Source organism: Lipotes vexillifer, unplaced genomic scaffold (genome assembly GCF_000442215.2).
Source record: "Lipotes vexillifer unplaced genomic scaffold, Lipotes_vexillifer_v1.1 scaffold722, whole genome shotgun sequence".
Taxonomy (NCBI): Eukaryota; Metazoa; Chordata; class Mammalia; order Artiodactyla; family Lipotidae; genus Lipotes; species Lipotes vexillifer.
Window position 1 is genome coordinate 927,580 of NW_006795213.1, and position 20,172 is coordinate 947,751.

The following is a 20,172-nucleotide window of genomic DNA, read 5'->3' on the forward strand; positions in this document are numbered from 1 at the left end:
CACTTCGTCTCATTGGAAATTCTCTGTCTAGACCAAGCATCTGGACTGTGGCGACGCAGTTAGAAATCAGAAAAAGAACAACAGGTTGCACTCCCTCCCCAGAACCACTAGAGGCCACCATCCTCCGCGCAGAAGCGCCGGCCAACGCAGCCTGACTCTGCTGCCGGTGCGCGCCCTCCGCTGATTGGTGGCGCCGAAGAGAAGTCGTGCTTTGATTGGACCGCTGTCAGGTGTCGCTGCCGGCAGGTTCGGGTGCGCGAGCGCAGGGAGGCGGGTGAGTGAGGGCCGGGGGCGGTGGGGGAGTGGCTGGGGGCTGGGGGCGGTATCTGAGGGGGTGGACTGGGTAGAGTGGGCTCCTTCGGTGCCGAGGGCCCTGGTTAGGAGCGGCTGGGGGAGCTCTAGAAAGAGACCCAGCGGAGAGGCCTCAATGTCAGCGAAGGGAGAGTGAGGCGGGGAAGGCGGGGGCGGGCAAAAGGCTAGAGGAGCTGGGATGGGAGGTGGTTTTCGTGACCCGGAGCTGAGTGAGGAGAGCGCAGAGGAGGGAGTCAGCGAGAGAAGAGATGGGCGTGTGAAGGTCTGCGTGAGGAAGAGGGGGTCCTGCTGAGCCAGGGGAGTCCGCCAGGGAGAGGGTCAGGGCGGGCAGGTCTGTGTGAGGAGGCGTGGGAGTGGAGTCAGACCGGAGGCTCGGCTGGAGGAAGGGGTTGTTGCAGAGAGGAGAGAGAAGGTGAGCCTGGAGGGAAGGCAGGTTGGGAAGGAGTGGCTCTCAGACAGTCTGTGCGGGGGAGCATTGAGGGTTCCACATAAATTTGTTACCAAGTGTGGTGACTCATCTGAGGGTTTGAAGGACTGTTTGAGGCTGGGGAGTCAATGAGCGACAGGATTAGTTGTATTGTTGACTGGATCGGTTGATTAGTGATGTAGGAGGGGGCAGTAGTTAGGGGAGTCAATGGAGAGTCCTTTTAGTAAGTTGGGGAAAGAAGGCAGTATGAGTGAGTTGATACCGAGAACAAGGGCATCAGCACAGTTCATCAGTGGCAGAATAAGGGTATGTGTGAAGCATTAAAAACTGCATCAAGAAGGAGAGAAGGGGTCCACTGTTGAAGGAGATAGTGTTTGTGGCCTGAGGAGCTTTAACTGTGTTGGAAGTATTCCCGCCTGACCCTGTACTGACCTTTTTCTTTCATCACTGATGGAGCCCTCCATCAAGTGCAGAAGTGCATGGTGGTTAAAGAAATTAGAGGACTAGGAAAGCAGCCCTAAATTCTAAGGGATAAAGAAGTTACACAGTTTACCCTCCCTTCAGTCCCTTCTCTAGATCTGATTTAACATAGATGTTCCTGAGAAGATTGCCCTCCTGCCCCTCCCTCTCTCCTTACCTATTATACTATCTCCTGCTTCCTCCCCTCCCCTCGCTCCCTTCCACACTGATTCAGGCCCCAGTAAGACTGCCCTTTAGCCTACTGTGGAGTCTGAAGTTTTCTTTTGCAACAAAGTATTAGGGGAGAGGGGGGAAGGGGAGAAGAGCACAGGAAACAGGGCAATGGCTCTTGGAACACCACATTAAATCCCAGCTTCTCGCAGAGGTACATCTAAATAAATCCTGGCTTATTTCATAGCTATTTCTGTCAGGCTTCTATTTCTGCTTTGTTAACTATGAATTTAGACCTTTCATCTCTCTTCAGCTCCATATTTGTGAACAGATTCTTCTTTGCCATTCAGTTATCATCTCCTGATAATTGAATAGAGTTATAATAGAATTTCAAGAATGTGGCAGTGTACATTCGGTAGAAAACCAGGAAAGACCTAGTGGAAGAAAGTGTGGAGGGTTAGGAATCTTAGAGAAATCTCCTGCTTCAGAGAAAGGATAAAGCGTGCAACAAAATTCTGCTTGCTTAAACTATACAGGGACCTTGGGAATGTCACAAGTCATGGAAATTGGGTCAAGTCACGAAAAAGGATTTCAAAGAAACAGGCTATAATCAGGAGGAGTGTGTATGTATAAGACCTGCAGTGTACAACTGAAAACGTTAAGCCTAAGGAGAATGTTGTGCCCTCAAGGTGGTTGAGCAACAGAGAAAAGCAGATGGTGAAGACTAGAAAGGTCATGATCTATATAAAGATTAGCTATAACTTTCTAATCAAAGCTGCAAACTCACTTGTAATGGAAGGGTTTAAAATAAAAATATGGAAAGTAAATATTGAAGACTAAAAACCTATAAGACTAAATTACTCCATTTACTTAAGGAGTTTGTGGCTTTCATTAGAGCCATTGGTCAGTATTTCTGAGAACATTTGCAGATGTAGAAAATTGCAGATGTGACTCAATTTCATTTTTGGAAAAAACAGATACCCGTATCCCCACAATTTAGTATTAACAGATGTTAACCGTTTGTATATTTGCTTCAGAGTTTTCTTAATTGAAATAAACATTATAGATAAGGTTGTGAGGTTCCATTTGAATCCTTCTCAGTTCTGTTTTCCCCTCTGCTCAGAGGTAACCACTATCATGAATTTGATGTCTTTCTTTCCCGTCTGTTTTTATACTTCTGATTATGTATACAGCCATAAACATATATAGTATTTTTTATTTGTACAAGTGGAATTGTCCTGCATGTATATTTCTGCAGTTTGCAGTTGGAAGCTGTCCATGTTATATATAGCTTTGATTCATTTTTTAAAAATGGAAATAGGGCTTCCCTGGTGGCGCAGTGGTTGAGAGTCCGCCTGCCAATGCAGGGGACACGGGTTCATGCCCCGGTCCGGGAAGATCCCACATGCCGCGGAGCGGCTGGGCCCGTGAGCCATGGCTGCTGAGCCTGCGCTTCCGGATCCTGTGCTCCGCAACGGGAGAGGCCACAGCAGTGAGAGGCCCGCGTACCCCCAAAAAAGAAAAGAAAACAAAACAAAACAAAAAATGGAAAGATAGTTAATTTACAATGTGTTAGTTTCAGGTGTACAGCAAAATGATTCATATATATACATATATATTGAGTATATTTCCCTGTGCTATACAGTTGGTCCTTGTTGTTTACCGATTTTATATATAGTAGTATGTATATGTTAATCCCAAGCTCCTAATTTATCCCCCTGGTTCATTTTTAATAATTGCTGTTAGTCAACCATTTGTAAACACAACATTATATTTATCCATTCTTCTACTTGTGACATCTGAGTTGTTCTCGGTTTTTGCCATTACCAGCAGTAAGTTTATGAACATCCTTGCAAATGTCTTTTTATGTGGGAGAGTTTCTCTACCGCGGAGTTTCTCAACCTTGGCAGCACTCACATTTTGGACTGGACAATTCTTTGCTGTGGGGGTATATCCTATGCATTTTAGAATGTTGAGCAGCATCCTTGGCCTCTACTCACTAGATGCCAATAGCATCTCCCCAGTTGTGACAACCAAAAGTGTCTCCTGACAAATGTCCTTTGCACAGTATAATCACAGTTGGTTAAGAACCACTGCTGCAGGTGTATGTATGCAGAAGTGGAACTGCCAGGTTGTTCTGACTCAGTTTTAAGTCTTAAGATATTCTCACTGATAATGGCTCTAGGCAGGATTTTTTTTTCTATTGTAGCTTCTGGTATGAAGGACCTTGGGCTAGACCAGCCTTGTGTCTGTTGTACCCTGAGACGGTAGAGAGAAAATTGAAATTTCAGTTTGAGAATGGGTTGGAGCCTGTTGTATGGATGCCTGTATCCTCAACTTCCCAACTAGCACTAGACCTCTTTCCTTGAACAGATTTTCTGGAACTGAGCATCTCTCTTTTAAGGTAAAGCAGGTGAAGGAGAGACGGGGCATAGGGGATTTTAATGTTCTGATTTAATGTTTAGAACATAGGGTGCGCTCAGTCAGTGCTTTTTTGAGTTAATCCTTGGTAGGAATGAAGATAGGGGTTAAGAGCAAAGGCAAATGAACTCTCTTATTCCTCTGCTCTTGCATTAAATCACTGAGTTCAACACTACTGTGAGGAAGTGGGGAAGGGCCAGGAACATTTTGGAATGAATCCAAAGTTGAAATGTCACTCTAACCTTCTCTTCTGGTAGGAATCAACAGTAGCCTTCCATGAGGAACTGCCTTTCCCATTTGCTGCTGGAGTTAACGGTTTTTCCTGCTGGCAGAATCAGGGACATGCCAGCACTGTAAGGGTTAATCTACTGATCCTCTTACCAGTCTCATGGTTGGGGGTGGGGTGAGCAGGGAGGAAAAGGGAGACCTCGATTTTCTCTTAGGGATCTTTTAGTCATCTCAAGTCATAGCCCACATGCCTCCTTTCCTGTTGATCCTTCTCACCATAGCTTTGTTTTTCTGTTTCCCCTAGTCCCCTTGTAGTTCCCTCTTATTTTCTCATTCCCCATCCCCCGTCCCCACGCACTGCCATGGGGCTTGGCTTCTGAACTAACAGGGATACATACCCTCCACTGCAGAGCGGGATGAGTGGGTTCTCCGGCGGGGATGTGGTCATTGCCGGCCAGTGAGGGCGAGAGCGCCACAGCCCACTTCTTCCTTGGAGCTGGAGATGAGGGGCTGGGCACCCGTGGAATAGGCATGAGGACAGAAGAGAGTGACAGCGAGCTCCTTGAGGATGAGGAGGATGAAGTGGTAAGACCAGGGAAAACGATGTAACTTGGTCCTGGGACCCCTGTCATAGTTGAGATTCCATAGGATGGAGACACCTCTCCCCATTCTTCCCAAATGCATAGACTCCCTGTCATAAACAGGCCCTATTCTGATTAAGGAGAAGGGCAGTGGAGATTGGTTAGATTGCCTCTCTTTGAAGCCCCTACCCTTATGCCCTCCTCCTGTTGTCTCATTATTATTGGTTCTCCTACTCTTCTGCCCGAGTACACGTTTCCTACTGTGGCAGTAGGAATACCTGCAGGTACCCAAATCTAGGCCTAAGTTAGGAGATAACCTTAACCCCATAGGTCCAAAGTCCTGGCAAGAAACTCTGTGCCCTAAGGAGATGAAACAGTGTGTTCCCTGATAGGGATGGTTTAGGTGGGAAGTACCTGACAGCACTTCCTCTCTGTAGCCTCCTGAACCTCAGATCATTGTTGGCATCTGTGCCATGACCAAGAAATCCAAGTCCAAGCCAATGACCCAAATCCTAGAGCGACTCTGCAGATTTGACTACCTGACTGTTATCATCCTGGGAGAAGATGTGATCCTCAATGAACCTGTGGAAAACTGGCCATCCTGCCACTGCCTCATCTCTTTCCACTCCAAAGGTTGGTGTGTGTGAAGGAAAATGAGAAGGAACGGTGTTGGGAACGCTGGACTGGGAAATGAGGCTCTTATTGTCAAATAGTAAAGAGGCCATCAGCTCTTCCCAACACACTAGGGAACAGTGCAAAGGGGTTTGTTCTCCCTACATCTTGGAGGAGTTGCCGGGGGTAGTTTAAAGCCCATATTTGAACCTCAGGACAGCTCTAAGATTCTTAGGGTCTCTGACAGAATTGGTCTTTGGAAGGACCCTAAAAATAATTTCTGTTTTACTTTTTTCTGATGGATATTCTAGACTTGGGAAGTTGGGCAGGAGGATGAGTGCTGGGTTGGATGGGTAGTGGAGCTCAGTGGCAACTAATAGCTTTAATATGTTTATTTCTCTTGCTGTTTTCTCACTGTCTTTTTCACTTTCTTCCTTTGGTCTCTCTATTTCCTTTCTCCATCCCAGGCTTTCCTCTGGACAAAGCTGTTGCTTACTCCAAGCTTCGAAACCCTTTTCTTATCAATGACCTGGCTATGCAGTATTACATCCAGGATAGGTATAGCTTTCTGTTGATTGGTGGGATGGGTGGCCCTGAGATCATGCCTGTTTAGAGAACCCACTCTGGGAGGGGCAGAGTCAAACAAACATGCTTAATTTTTGTACCATACCCTCTTGAGTTCTGTACACGGGTGTCTCCCAATTCCTGAATGAATGAAATACCTAGCCTCTCCCCTGGTCACCATCCCCCACCTCTCCCAGCTAATTTATTCGGGGATGACAGGAGGGAGGTGTACCGGATCCTGCAGGAGGAGGGTATTGATCTGCCTCGATATGCTGTGCTCAACCGTGACCCTGCCCGGCCTGAGGGTGAGTACCTGGCCTTGTCCAGTCCTGCCCTGCTTTCTACGACTTAGCCCAGTTCTCCTTCCTCTAGACGTCTCCTATGTACCACCCGGCTCAGTGAGGCTTTGGTTACTGGATTATGGGTAGAGCTAGAGCCATGGGTCTTTGGACAGAACCTTGGACCTCTTATATAGATATTAATTACCATATCTATTATTAAGATATGGTCATAGCAATTTGAGGGTTATGGAGGTTACAACTCAGAGAAGTGGGAGTTGGAAGTATTCTTAGGCCCTAGGAATGACCACACGCCTACCTTTCAGAGTGCAACCTGATTGAGGGTGAAGATCAGGTGGAGGTAAATGGAGCCGTCTTTCCCAAGCCCTTTGTGGAGAAGCCAGTGAGTGCAGAGGACCACAATGTTTACATCTACTACCCCAGCTCAGCTGGAGGAGGAAGCCAGCGCCTCTTCCGTAAGGTATGGGAGACATTTGGGCATTTGAGGAGGCAGAGAAGTAGAAGGGCGAGAATGAGTTTGTGGGGAGGGAAGCTGGAGGATTTGGGGACAAGTGAGAGGCAACTTTTTTTTTCCTTCCTTTTTCTCCTGAAGATTGGCAGCCGGAGCAGCGTTTACTCTCCTGAGAGCAGCGTCCGGAAGACAGGGTCATACATCTATGAGGAGTTTATGCCAACAGATGGCACAGATGTCAAGGTTATGGTGGATACAGGGATTTAAGAGGTTATAAATGTCTGGGTGGGGTGGGGTGCTTGGGAAGCAAGTGGAAGTGTATGGAAGTGGTCGTAGAAAATAAAGTATGAATGTGATTGGCTTTCATACGCAGGTGAAGGTAAGAAGTGGGGGAAGTAGGTATTTACATTGTCACTATCAGAGCAAGGGCAAGAGTGACATGGAAAATGGAATACTGTTGGTTAAGTTATTTCTTAGTAAGGGCTAGGCAATAGTTTTAGAGTCCTGTGGAGAAACCTTCATAATGATACTAAAGTAGAGCTCAGTAAGAAAAATGTCAGTCTCCTTGTTCATAAAACTTGGGGATTTGTTTGTTTTGTTTCTGTTTTTGTTCACTGTGAAACTAGTCTACAGACATAGTGCTCATATTGTCTTCTCACATGCAGGGTAAGCTGTGGGCATACTCAGTGATGCTATGTACCTGCAGGTGTATACAGTGGGGCCAGACTATGCCCATGCTGAAGCCAGAAAATCTCCAGCTTTGGATGGGAAGGTCGAAAGAGACAGTGAGGGGAAAGAAATTCGATATCCAGTCATGCTGACTGCCATGGAGAAGCTGGTGGCCAGGAAAGTCTGCGTAGCATTTAAGGTGGAGCAAGTCCCCTTGGCGGTGAAGGGGAGGGTGTGTGTGCTGGGGGGTGGGGGGTGCGGGGGCGGCGGGGGGAGGGATGCAGGAGAGGGGTTGTGGAATGAGGGGGGTGCTGAGAAGGAAGAGTGGCTCTCTTGTTCTCATCTTGCTTTTATCGCCTGCAGCAAACGGTCTGTGGTTTTGACCTCCTTCGTGCCAATGGTCACTCCTTTGTGTGTGATGTCAATGGCTTCAGTTTCGTCAAGAATTCGATGAAATACTATGATGACTGTGCCAAGATTCTGGGGTAAGGGACACAGTGGTCTGAGCTGGGGAGAATGGGCTTAAAGAAGAGAATTGGAAAGTTTTTACTTTATAGGCATGCCTTGTTTTATTGAGCTTCGCGGATACTGCGTTTTTTTACATATTGAAGGTTTGTGGCAACCTTGTGTCGAGCAAGTCTGTTGGTGCCATTTTTCGAACAGCATTTGCTTACTTCGTGTCTCTGTGTGACATTTTGGTAATTCTCACAATATTTCAAACTTTTTCATTATCATATTTGTCATAGTGATCTGTGATCAGTGATCTTTGATGTTACTATTGCAAAAAGATTACAAATTGCTGAAGGCTCAGATGATGGTTAGCATTTTTTTTTAGTAAATTTATTCATTTTTGGGTGTGTTGGGTCTTCATTGCTGTGCGCAGGCTTCCTCTAGTTGCGGCGAGCAGGGGCTACTCTTCGTTGTGGTGTACAGGCTTCTCACTGTGGTGGCTTCTCTTGCTTCAAAGCACGGTCTCTAGGCGCGTGGGATTCAGTAGCTGTGGCACGCAGGCTCAGTCATTGTGGCTCACAAGCTCTAGAGCACAGGCTCAGTAGTTGTGGCGCATGGGCTTAGTTGCTCCACAACATATGGGATCTTCCCAGGCCATGGATCGAACCCGTGTCCCCTGCATTGGCAGGTGGATTTTTAACCACTGCGCCACCAGGGAATCCCGATGGTTAGCATTTTTTAGCAATAAAGTGTTTTTTAATTAAGATATGTACATTTTTTAATACCTAATGCTATTGCACACTTAATAAACTACGGTATACTGTAAACATAACTTTCATATGCACTGCGAAACTAAAAAACTCACGTGACTCACTGTATTGCGATATTCACTTTATTGTGGTGGTCTGGAACTGAACTCACAATATCTCCGAGGTATGCCTGTATTTTAAATATCGTAAAAATGGTTTAAAAGTGAAAAAGGTGGGAATGCCCTGGCGGTCCAGTGGTTGGGACTCCGAGCTTCCCCTGCAGGGGACACGGGTTCAATCCTTGGTCGGGGAACTAAGATCCTACAAGCCATACAGTGCAGCCAAAAAATAAAAAAGAATATAGGGCTTCCCTGGTGGAGCCGTGGTTAAGAATCCGCCTGCCAATGCAGGGGACACGGGTTTGATCCCTGGTCTGGAAGATCCCACATGCCGCGGAGCAACTAAGCCCAAGCGCCACAACTACTGAGCCTACGCTCTAGATCCCACGAGCCACAACTACTGAAGCCTCAGTGCCTAGAGCCCATGCTCTGCAACAAGAGAAGCCACTGCAATGAAAACCCACGTACTGCAAGGAAGAGTAGCCCTCACTCACCGCAGCTAGAGAAAGCCCGCATGCAACAACGAAGACCCAACGCAGCCAAAAATAAAATAAATTAAATAAAATTTTAAAAAAACAGAACATAGTTAAAGCTCCTACATACCCCTTACTAATTATATCCCCTTCCCTCCCACCCCCCAGAGGTAACCAGTCCTTTATTTGGTCATTCCAATTTATATATTCATATTTTTATTACATATATGGGGTGGCTTTTGCATGTTTTTAGATTTTATATTAATGTATTTTTCAACTACTTGTTAGTTTTTGTGAGCTTCATATGTAGTTCTGGTTCATTCATTTTCACGTGGCTTCTTTGCATTTCTCCTTCTAGGAACACCATAATGCGGGAGCTTGCCCCACAGTTCCAGATCCCATGGTCCATCCCCACAGAAGCTGAGGACATTCCCATTGTCCCTACCACATCTGGCACAATGTGAGCAAAAGTAAAAGTTAAAAATCTGGAGTAACCTACTTAAGGCATCTGTGTCAGACCAGTGGTTACTTCCTGACCCTGTGCCATCTGACTGGTGGAGCCTACCTTTATTCCTAATCTCATATAGTTTTTCCTCTGTTCTTTGACCCATTGGGTAGGATGAAATGGGAGGCGGTGTGGGGTGGGATTGGGGAGAGGCTCTAACAACATTCCCTACCTTAGGATGGAACTTCGTTGCGTCATTGCAATTATCCGTCACGGGGATCGTACCCCCAAGCAGAAGATGAAGATGGAAGTGACACACCCAAGGTGGGCACAGTATCCTAATCTAGACAAATAGGTTTTTGTGAGGGAAATGGGGAGGGGTACCTCCCAGAGGCTCTTGTCTGTCTCAGCCCATACTGAAGCTTCTCCTTATTTCTTCAGGTTTTTTAGTCTATTTGAAAAACATGGTGGCTACAAGACAGGGAAATTAAAACTGAAGCGGCCCGAGCAGCTACAGGTAAGGTGATGAATCTGGCTGGGAGGAGCAGTGCTACAGAAAGATAGAGGGTATGGGATTGGGGGCCTCAGTGAGAGACCAGGATGAAAGCCTAACCAGCCAGGAGTTGGCCTCCTGCACGGATACTCTGTTGTTTCCTCCAGGAGGTGCTGGACATCACAAGGCTGCTATTGGCTGAACTGGAAAAAGAACCAGGTGGTGAGATTGAGGAGAAGACTGGGAAACTGGAGCAGCTGAAATCTGTGCTGGAGATGTGAGAGAGGGAATAGGAAAGGGGGGCCACTAGCAGTGAGAATTGGGTGCTGGGGTAGAAAGTAAACTGTGAGTTTATCCTGCAGGTATGGTCACTTCTCAGGCATCAACCGGAAGGTGCAGTTAACTTACTACCCTCATGGAGTAAAAGCTTCTAATGAGGGGCAAGGTAAGATGTAATACCCCCTTCCCATTACCACTCACATCTTTTATTCTTGAACCCTTAGATGACCTCTATCCCAAACTACCTTTCCGGGCTCCTCAGAAGACCTAACATTTAGATGTCCCCACTATTTTCCTTAGATCTAGACCTGTTCACTGCCCCTTATTCCCGCAGATCCACAGGGGGAGGCTCTGGCCCCATCCCTGTTGCTGGTACTGAAGTGGGGTGGAGAACTGACCCCTGCTGGCCGTGTTCAGGCTGAGGAGCTGGGGCGAGCTTTCCGCTGCATGTACCCTGGAGGACAGGGTGAGTGTTTTGTAAAATACCTAGCAGGGCTGAGATAAGATGATTAGAGAATAAGTTGGGGAAACAAGGGACAGAGACAATAGGGAAGTTAAAGGGGAAATGAGCATTCTTGGGTATTTACAGCCATCCATTCCTGGTCTTCCCCTTTGCCCTCAGGTGACTATGCTGGCTTCCCCGGGTGTGGGCTGCTTCGCCTCCATAGCACCTTCCGCCATGATCTCAAGATTTATGCCTCTGATGAGGGCCGTGTCCAGATGACTGCTGCAGCCTTTGCCAAGGTGCACACTACAGTTCACCCACAGTTCCAGCTTCCATTAGGTAGAGAAGCAGAGTTTGGAGAACTAGTTGGAAATTTCAGAGTGTTTGTTTGCCAACTCAGAGAAGTTTCTGCTTGTGTCTGACTGCATTCTTTTTAATTGGGGTATAGTTGCTTTACAATGTTGTGTTAGTTTCTCCTGTACAGCAAAGTGAATCAGCTGTATGTACTGACTGCATTCTATACCACTGAGAATAATTAGTGGGGTGGGCCCCTTGACCTATACCCCAACTCCCAAGCCAGCTCTCATTTGATCTCTGGGACCATCGAGGCCTAGGGGAACTAGACTGGAAGGAAAACTAATAGATTTTGTGCTTCCCCTCTAGGGCCTTCTAGCTCTAGAAGGGGAGCTGACACCCATTTTGGTACAAATGGTGAAGAGTGCCAACATGAACGGGCTCTTGGACAGTGATGGCGATTCTCTGAGCAGCTGCCAGCACCGGGTGAAGGCTCGGCTGCACCACATTTTGCAGCAGGATGCACCCTTTGCCCCTGAGGATTATGATCAGGTCAGGCTCTCCTAGACTTTGTGCCCAACACAACCCAATCCCCAAATCCTAGAATTCTAAATAATAGTGATCAGTAATGGTACTTACTATGTGCCAGGCACTGTTTTATGTGCTCTCCGTGTATTGTGTCATTTAATCCTTACCCTTTGAGATAAGTATGGGCCCACAATCTGTCATCCACAGTTTTGGAAATGAAAAAGATTTTTATAACTTTGCCACCAAGATTCGTTTGACAGCAAAACCAGACATGGTAAGACTCTTTCTAATCCCCATTTATCCCATCTAGTGTAAATAGTCATACATTTTGCTACAGAAATAGAAAAGTGTTTGCTTATGTCCTAGGCCCTGCTGGAGGTATTATCTAACATGTGGCATATGCACCGTATTAACTTCTTAAAGTCCCAAGAATTCTCAATTCCAAAACACAGCTGATCCCAAGGATTTTGAATGAAAGGATGTTTCAGTTTATCTGTTGCTGTATAAAAAACTACCCCAAAACTCAGTAACTTAAGACAAAAACCATTTTATCACCTTACAGCTCTAGGCTCAACTAGTCTTGCTTAGGGTCTTCCCTAAAATTGCCCAGCTGCTGTCCAGATGTTGGGGCTGGAACCATCTGGAGGCTCAACTGGGATGCTAGGATGGCTGGGCTCTCTCCCTCCTCGTGATGTCCCTGTCCCTGTAGTCTCAGAGCCTCTCCTCTCCATGTGTTTTTCCCATGTGGTTTTTCTAGCAGACCAGGGATCAAATCCATGCCCCCGGCAGTGGAAGCATGAAGTCCTAACCACTGGACCATTAGGGAATTCCCCAGACGGATTTCTTAAATAGTAGCTTAGGACTCCCCCATACCAGAAACTTTCAAGCTTTTTTAAAGTGTAGGCCCAGAATTAGCACAGTATAACTTTGTTATTTTTTGTTGGTTAAGCAGTCACAGGGCCAGCCCAGATTCAAGGGAAGGGGAATGTGACAAAGAATTAATGGCCATTTTTAATCCACTGTAAGAACTGTGGGCCGGTACTACTCCCCCCCCCCCCCCTTTACAGATGAGGAAGCCTAGGCTCAGAAGAATTTAAGCAGCCTTTCCAAGGTCACCCAAGGAATCTAACTAGAGAGCCCAGGCTGTTAGCCTCACAGCATTAATCACAGTGGATGCCACTACCCAAGCCATTCTTTTTCCTTTTTCCTATGTATCCATGCCATGATTGACTGGGGATCATGTGCCAGACAATGATTTCCTACCATCCTTCTACTCACAGCTCATTTCATAACTGCTGTGTAACCATTTTTGATAGATTCTTAAATAAGCAAAGTAGCTGAGCACATTGACTAGAGAATGGCATTTTCTGTGTTCTTCTCTGAGCAGGCCTTGATAAAGGGGCAGGACCTTGCTGCCTTAATTTCCAATCCATTGCTCAATATCAAATCCAAAAATGCTAAGGTATCTTTCCTTTTTCCTTGCTTCCTTTTGCCAGCAAGAATGGAACTTGTGAGGACCAAGGTAGAATGAGTACATTCAACCTGCAATCTCCTTTACCCCTCTCCATCTTTATTGACTGTGACCATCCTAAATGCTTGAGTTGGAACTTAGTTCTCAGACAGCACCTCTACTCCAGATACAAGCTAGCATCTTGTTTAGAGGAGTAAGATAGTTATGTCTATTACCCACTCATGAAAACATTCTGTGGGGATTTTGGTTTAATCTGTATTCCTCAGCATTTTCCATGCTTATTTTAGAACCCCCAAGAAAAGAACCTAGATCTATTTTATTTCCTCTGACTCCAAGACTTTTAAGATGACCCATTCTTAGATGACTGTGTGCTAGAGCAGTCCCCTCATCTGAACTGCTAGTGTTCCCAGTAGGCTAAGAATGCTCGTTGGGGGCTTCCCTGGTGGCACAGTGGTTGAGAGTCCGCCTGCCGATGCAGGGGACACGGGTTCGTGCCCCGGTCCAGGAAGATCCCACATGCCGCGGAGCGGCTGGGCCCGTGAGCCATGGCCGCTGAGCCTGCACGTCAAGAGCCTGTGCTCCGCAACAGGAGAGGCCACAACAGTGAGAGGCCCGCGTAGCGAAAAAAAAATTAAAAGAAAGAATGCTCGTTGGGGTGAGCCAACAGACAGAGCTTATTTGCAGGCAGTCTCTCTGTAATAAGCTCACAGCAATCTAGGCAACTGACACTGAACCTGTCTTGCTTTTCATCTTTCTATTCTCCACAGCTGGCTCCCACTGGAAGCACTTCCCTACTCAACTCCATGGCTATAATCCAGAATCCTGTGAAGGTCTGTGATCAGGTATTTGCCCTGATTGAAAACCTCACTCACCAGATCCAGGAACGGATGCAGGACCCCAAGTCTGTAGGTGGGTTTGAATACTACTATCTTCCTTTCAAGATTTTGGGTACGGATGGGTTCCTCAGGCAATCCTGTGTCCTCTCCTAAGTGAGACATGTCATCTTCATCTCTCTGGTTCTGCTTCAGATTTGCTAGGGTCTTTTGTTAGAGGTGAAGCCTTTGGCTCTGTCTTACTGTCTTCCTTCCAGACCTGCAGCTTTACCACAGCGAGACACTAGAGCTAATGCTACAGCGTTGGAGCAAGCTGGAGCGTGACTTTCGACAGAAGAGTGGGCGCTATGATATCAGTAAGATCCCTGACATCTATGACTGTGTCAAGTATGATGTGCAGCACAATGGGAGTCTGGGACTTCAAGGCACAGCAGAGTTGCTCCGTCTCTCTAAGGCATTGGCTGATGTGGTCATTCCCCAGGTGTGTCTCACATAAGGGATGGAGCCTGGGGCTAGGGGCACTGCAGAAGGAAGGAGAGAAAAGGCAGGAAGGAGGGGCGGTGTGGGAACCAGGGGAAGGAAACTTAGAGAAGGAATTAGTTGTTACAATTAGGGCTACAATCCTGGCTCTGAGGAAGCCCAAGAAGCTAACTGAGGAAAAACCTGGAGAGGGGGAATGTGGTGATGTTGGAAGAAGCCCTAGACCTGAGGTGAAGACAAGCATGATCTTGGACCTGGGAGTATAAGGCAAGAGGAAAACAAGATTCATTGAGGTGCTTATTCCTGGCCTGTGGCCCCTAGGAGTACGGGATCAGTCGGGAGGAGAAACTGGAAATTGCTGTGGGCTTCTGTCTTCCACTGTTGCGGAAGATACTACTTGACCTGCAGAGAACCCACGAGGATGAGTCTGTCAACAAGCTGCACCCCCTGTGAGGGAGGGCTGGGTGGGGTGCTGGATGGAGGGAGGGGCATGTCAGGGAGCTCCTGGGGGAACCCAGGCTGGGACAGGCTTGGGGAACCAAGAACGGAAGGGGTCCTGGGGTGGAAGAGAGAGAGAAATCTTTGAGGTGGGAGGAGGGAGTTTGTGGAGGGCTGAGAAGAGGACTGGCTGACAGTGTGAGTGACTTAGCTGCTGTCTCAGGTACTCCCGAGGAGTGCTCTCCCCAGGCCGCCACGTCCGAACACGTCTCTACTTCACCAGTGAAAGCCACGTCCACTCCCTACTCAGTGTCTTCCGTTATGGAGGACTTCTTGATGTAAGGATCCTTTTTCCTTCAGCCTATGAACATCTTTTCCCAGTGTCTTTTACACTCCTCATGCTTCTTTTTTACTGCAAGCTTCCTCTGTTCTCCTCATCTCCCTGTCCATTCCCTGACTCCCTCGTCCTTGGGTATTAGCTTACCTCTTCTTGTGTTTGGTAGGAGACCAAGGATGCACAATGGCAGCGAGCTTTGGCTTATCTTAGTGCCATCTCAGAGCTCAACTACATGACCCAGATTGTCATCATGCTTTATGAAGACAACACACGGGTGAGGAGCTAACAGGGCGGGGTGAGGAGAGGCCCCCTTCTTTCTTCTCCATCCGCTTTTAGGGAAAAACTTTTTTATGCTTAGATTCTGTAGAATCCCGTTAGGTGTGGTACGTAGGTGCAGCATGATAGAGAACATCCAGGAGGTTCCTCCTAGAACAGAAAACATGTTTTGGGTTGGTGTTGAGCCAGAGAGATACCAGAGAACATAGTTCTGGCATGAGGGAGGGTATGGAATTTGAACAATGTTACAATGAGTCTTTTTCTCTCAAACATTGTTACGCATATACCTTCTTCATCTGGCTCCACAAAGATATCTTTAAATGTGCTGCTGTATGAACTGTAGCAAAGCTGAATTCCTGTGGGAGATGGATAGGGAGGGGGACAGTTGTAGAACTGGAAGTTGGCAAGTCCTGTGGAGGTTGAGAGTATGAGGATCCTGTAACACTAGACTGTAGTTAAAGGGAGCTATTACTATAGAGGGGTATAAGACACTGAAACCTCGGCCCTGGGAGGATGTGTCCTCTTGAGTTCCTCTCTGTTGTCCCTGCCTGGTCTTCCACCACCATGTCCAGCTTCTCCAACTGCCCTTTCATCTGGTGATGCCCTAAAGGATCCCTTATCAGAGGAGCGGTTCCACGTGGAGCTGCACTTCAGCCCTGGAGTGAAAGGTGTCGAGGAAGAAGGCAGTGCCCCAACTGGCTGTGGATTCCGTCCAGCCTCTTCTGAGGTGGGTCAGAGTGCTGGGATTTGGGACTGGAGGATTTAGGAACCAAGTGATGGGAAACTCGGAAACAGTACAGGGAGGTTAAAAGGGTTGGGGAGAATTGAATTAGGAGGCTGGAGACCATTAACACCTCTCCTGTCTATGCCTGTTGTTGGGTAGAATGAGGAGATGAAAACAGACCAAGGCAGCATGGAGGACCTGTGCCCGGGCAAGGCATCAGATGAGCCAGACGGAGCATTGCAGACCTCACCCCAGCCCTCTGAGGGCCCTGGCCTCCCAAAGAGATCACCCCTCATTCGTAACCGCAAAGCCGGCTCCATGGAGGTAATGGGAGGGGCTTGGGAGAAAGAAGTGGTGGAAGTGCTCATAGGACAATATCCATGAATCTCTGAATCCCCTCAGTGGAATTCTTAGGACCTTAAAAAGAGTCTTCCTGCCCCTGATGGATATGTTTTACTTAATGTCTCTTTCACAGCTGGTCTCCCAGGAAAGCTCCTTTAAGCTGGTTGCTACTTCTGAGGTTAAAGAGATGCCAGTGAGGGGTGCCTGAGAGATAAGGACTTTTAGAGATGAGATTGAGGAGGAGGCCTCTGGATGAATTTGAGAAGGCAGTTCTTTAAAAGGAAATGTAGTAGAAAAGCATGTACTCTGGGCTAAAATCCCAGTCTGATAATCAGACGCTGTGTGATCTTGGACAGGTACCTTCTCCAAGCCTAAATTTTTTTCATCTGTAAAATATAAGTAATACTCACCATATAGATGCTTAGTAAACAGTAACAATGATAACAATACAGTTGATATTGAAGGCCAGGCCCCCTCCATCTCTTTGTTGTCTTGGGTAAATATTAAAGCTCAGATTGTAGTAAATATCACTTTACTAAAAATGGCACTTTAATTTAACCCCTTTAGGGTTATCTATACTCTCATCCCAGAAAGGGAATCAACTCTCGAGGTCTGTCTATCTCCTCTTTGTTCTGATGAGGTTTATCAGTCTGGGCCTGGGTTCTCCTAGTCCTGGTTCTATTTCTCTAGCCTAGAGGAAAGGACTGTTGTAAATCTCACATTGTGTCCTGGAGTAAAAACCAAAGTTTTGGTCTTTTCCTGGAGAGATCCTTTCCCTCTTTGGCCCAATGACACTCTTTTTGACCCCATGATTTATCCCTGTCTCAGGGACCATGACTGTCTATTTTGGGTCCTGCTTTGACAGATGAATCTGTTCACTTGGCTTGGTGCCTGCTCTCTGTCTTAAAGGAATTGGTCTTTCCATTTTGAAATATCTCAGAAGAATCTATAACTAGCTTACATAGGTTCAGACAAAGGTTTATGGTTCAGATTTTGGAGAATGCTGAGAAGACAAACTGCAGTCTCTCTTCTAGACTTGTCCTTTTCTTCCTGATTATTTTAAGATGGACTTGAGGTCATGAATACTCAGAGTTTCCTTAGGTGGAGTAATGCGTCATATTTTCTTTGAGGTGTAAGTTAACTTAGTATCCATAGTACATTAGTACACTGCAGACCCATGTGAATAGATCAAATGGACAGAATGACATATGATCTTCCATTAATAAACTGCTCCTCCACATCCAGTGTCTTCCCCATTCACATCGTCTCCCAGTCTCTGGCACTATTATGTTGGACCCCCTTTTTTCTTCTAATTTAAGCAGTCAAGAGACAGGCAAAGCAGAGCTCTCAGTGTATCATCTCTCAGACTTGATGAAATTGACTTCTTTCAGGCCTATAGGAAGCTTTCTGTTGTAATCAGATTTCTTCCTCTCAGTTACTAGTGCTGCTTATACCATGACTACCCAGGATGATGGTTGCCCAAGATATGCTCCTCAGCTTTGCAAGAAAATCTTCTCTCTGCTCTTTGGTCATACAACCTTTTAATATTAATATTTCCTCTCCGTGTTCTATAAGTACAGGCATTGGTAGCCTTATTCTTATCAACTACGACCCTTCTTTCCATCCCTTCTTCTCTTGTCATCTTATATTTTTGGACTGGTTTAGAATACAAAATCTGTGACCTTCAGAGCAGCTGTGCCCTAGGCAATCATCCTCTCCGGCCTTACAACTGCCTCTCCCCAATGGGCCCAGGGCTTTGGGGAGCCTGTGGGTGTAAGGAGCCGTGACCGGCTTTCCACCCGGTCTGATTGCAGGTCATGAACATGCAGTGCACGGGGAACCTGGACCTGATCCCCTTGCGGGGACGGCGCCGCCGGAGGTCAGGGGACCTCCCCCGGCCTTCCCCAGCCATCGGCCTACAGCCCCGGGCTGTGTCCACCACTCACCTGGCATCCTGCACACAGGTGTCCCTCCATACTTCATCTTCCCTTATTGCCTCTATCTTTGCCTTTTGGGACTTAGGGACTCAGAACACTGTTGAGGGGTGTGTGTGTGTGTGTGTGGGGGGGGTTATGTGATTGAGCCCTTGTGGGCTTTTCAGAAATCCATTTCACATCTCCAGGAGTGGAGGGGAGGGCTTTCAGTTCAGATAAGAAACTGAGTATGGCTGCCGTAGCCACAGCTGCCCCATGGAAAGAAGAGAGCGTAGCCAGACTTCTTATTGTGGCTGAGCTATTGTGATTTGCTTTCTGAGTTCTGTGGAGGGATATAAAAGATTAAGGTACTCTGCCCTGCTAAGCACTGAGAATGGTTGAATAATGATTTCTCAGATTTGGGATTAGAGGGCTGTAGGGACAGGCATCTTAGAAATAGAAGTGCTTTCTAGTATAGAAGGATTTCCTGGACAGTTTCCTCTGTAAAGTATACTCTTAGACTTTGCATTCCTCTTCCTCATAAAAATCCTTAAACTTCCTGACATTGCTTGGTTTTGTAGGGGCAGGAATTCAGGACCTGGGTTTTAGACTTCTCAGTTGAGGTGGCAAAACGGTAATTAACATAGAGTCCTTTTTCTCCAGGTGCTTTCTGAGACTTCATCCTCGAGGCCTGGTGGCTACCGACTCTTTTCATCTTCACGGCCACCAACAGAGATGAAGCAGAGTGGCCTAGGTATGGTTTTCCAGCATCTGTCATCTGTTGTTGGGAAGGGGTGTCTGTCTGTTCTTTAGAGTTTTATTGTGGGGAACCTTAGTCATGGGAGTTGGGGTCATCTAGTCAGTGGAATTGTTGGGTGGGGCTAGGGAGGATGAATTGGGAGAAGCCACATGTAGGTGTGAACTTTGATCCCAGATGATTGTTTGCATTCCAGGAAGGCGTCTGTCTTTTGGTTTACTACACAACCCCCATTTCTCTGGCTAAAAGGCATTTTTCTGGCTTCCCCTCTTATTCCTTATCTGTCCCTCTGTCTAGCCCAGACATTTAGGGTCCATAGAGACTCTGACTCTTCAGAGTTATCAGAGACACAGCTATAAATAGAGGCACTTGTGAGATGCTCCCTTCCCTCAATAACGGTCATATTCCTCATTTGGAGAACTTGTGCCATGTCTTCCTTTGAGACCTGTGTTTATTACATCCTTGCTCTGGCCCCTCCTACCTCCGTGCCCTCCCCTTCATCCTCTTTTAATCCTGTAATTCTTCTTCCTTCCTTCCTGAAAATTGAGGGACAAATCTGAGACTGGTGTAGTGGCAGAGGCTTCTCTCAGGACTTTGAGGGAATGTCTCTTGATTTTTTTGATTCCTGGAGAGGGGTGGAGAACATCATTCAACCTTTGCTAAGAACACAGACTGCAGGAAGGACCAAGCCTCAGAGGGTATTGTATTCTTTGGGAGTGGGGAGGGGCCCTTGGGAGGGACTATCTTTGAACACATCACCTGTGAGCCATTAACCAGAACTGGCAGGTAGAGACAGTGGTGTGGGGTCTAGACTGGGTCCCCTGGCTCTTTCTATCTTGTCCTATTATTCTCTCCATTTAGCTCCTTTCATTTTTCTGTTGAAAGAGAAAGGTCTCCTTGGCACCCAATTTCTTGGCCCCAAAACGGTCAGCATTTGGACCAGAAATGGGAAGAAAGGTTTTTGGTAATTTTCCAGGCTAATTTTATGGGAGTAGATTGCCTTCTAGATCCCTAAAATGAGGTAGATGGTTTGGTGCATGAAAAATAAATGACAAATGTCTAGATCTGTGAATATGGACTTCTTTTCCCAGAAACCCCAGAAGAGAATAGGTTTCAGGTAGGTGGGAAAGAG

General features: G+C 46.8%; 1 protein-coding gene across 3 annotated transcripts in view; it reads left to right on the top strand.

Moving 5' to 3' along the window:
- Nucleotides 1–193: 193 nt before the first annotated feature.
- PPIP5K1 (diphosphoinositol pentakisphosphate kinase 1) overlaps nt 194–20,172 on the top strand; it is a 49,979-nt gene continuing 30,000 nt past the window's right edge. Inside the window, exons 1-26 of one of the 3 annotated variants that reach the window (XM_007467545.1) lie at nt 194–274; nt 4,048–4,143; nt 4,429–4,603; nt 5,037–5,232; nt 5,679–5,769; nt 5,995–6,080; nt 6,380–6,534; nt 6,667–6,768; nt 7,232–7,393; nt 7,558–7,679; nt 9,344–9,445; nt 9,668–9,754; nt 9,872–9,947; nt 10,091–10,200; nt 10,286–10,368; nt 10,537–10,668; nt 10,825–10,946; nt 11,311–11,493; nt 13,708–13,849; nt 14,031–14,254; nt 14,575–14,702; nt 14,903–15,029; nt 15,195–15,302; nt 15,915–16,031; nt 16,188–16,352; nt 18,947–19,037. In XM_007467545.1, the coding sequence (XP_007467607.1) occupies nt 4,457–4,603; nt 5,037–5,232; nt 5,679–5,769; nt 5,995–6,080; nt 6,380–6,534; nt 6,667–6,768; nt 7,232–7,393; nt 7,558–7,679; nt 9,344–9,445; nt 9,668–9,754; nt 9,872–9,947; nt 10,091–10,200; nt 10,286–10,368; nt 10,537–10,668; nt 10,825–10,946; nt 11,311–11,493; nt 13,708–13,849; nt 14,031–14,254; nt 14,575–14,702; nt 14,903–15,029; nt 15,195–15,302; nt 15,915–16,031; nt 16,188–16,352; nt 18,947–19,037 (3,058 nt within the window). In that variant the 5' untranslated portion in view covers nt 194–274; nt 4,048–4,143; nt 4,429–4,456. Of the gene's footprint in view, nt 275–4,046; nt 4,144–4,333; nt 4,604–5,036; nt 5,233–5,678; nt 5,770–5,994; nt 6,081–6,379; nt 6,535–6,666; nt 6,769–7,231; nt 7,394–7,557; nt 7,680–9,343; nt 9,446–9,667; nt 9,755–9,871; nt 9,948–10,090; nt 10,201–10,285; nt 10,369–10,536; nt 10,669–10,824; nt 10,947–11,310; nt 11,494–13,707; nt 13,850–14,030; nt 14,255–14,574; nt 14,703–14,902; nt 15,030–15,194; nt 15,303–15,914; nt 16,032–16,187; nt 16,353–18,946; nt 19,038–20,172 lie in introns of those variants that run through there. The other 2 variants (XM_007467547.1, XM_007467546.1) reach the window with 2 other exon arrangements.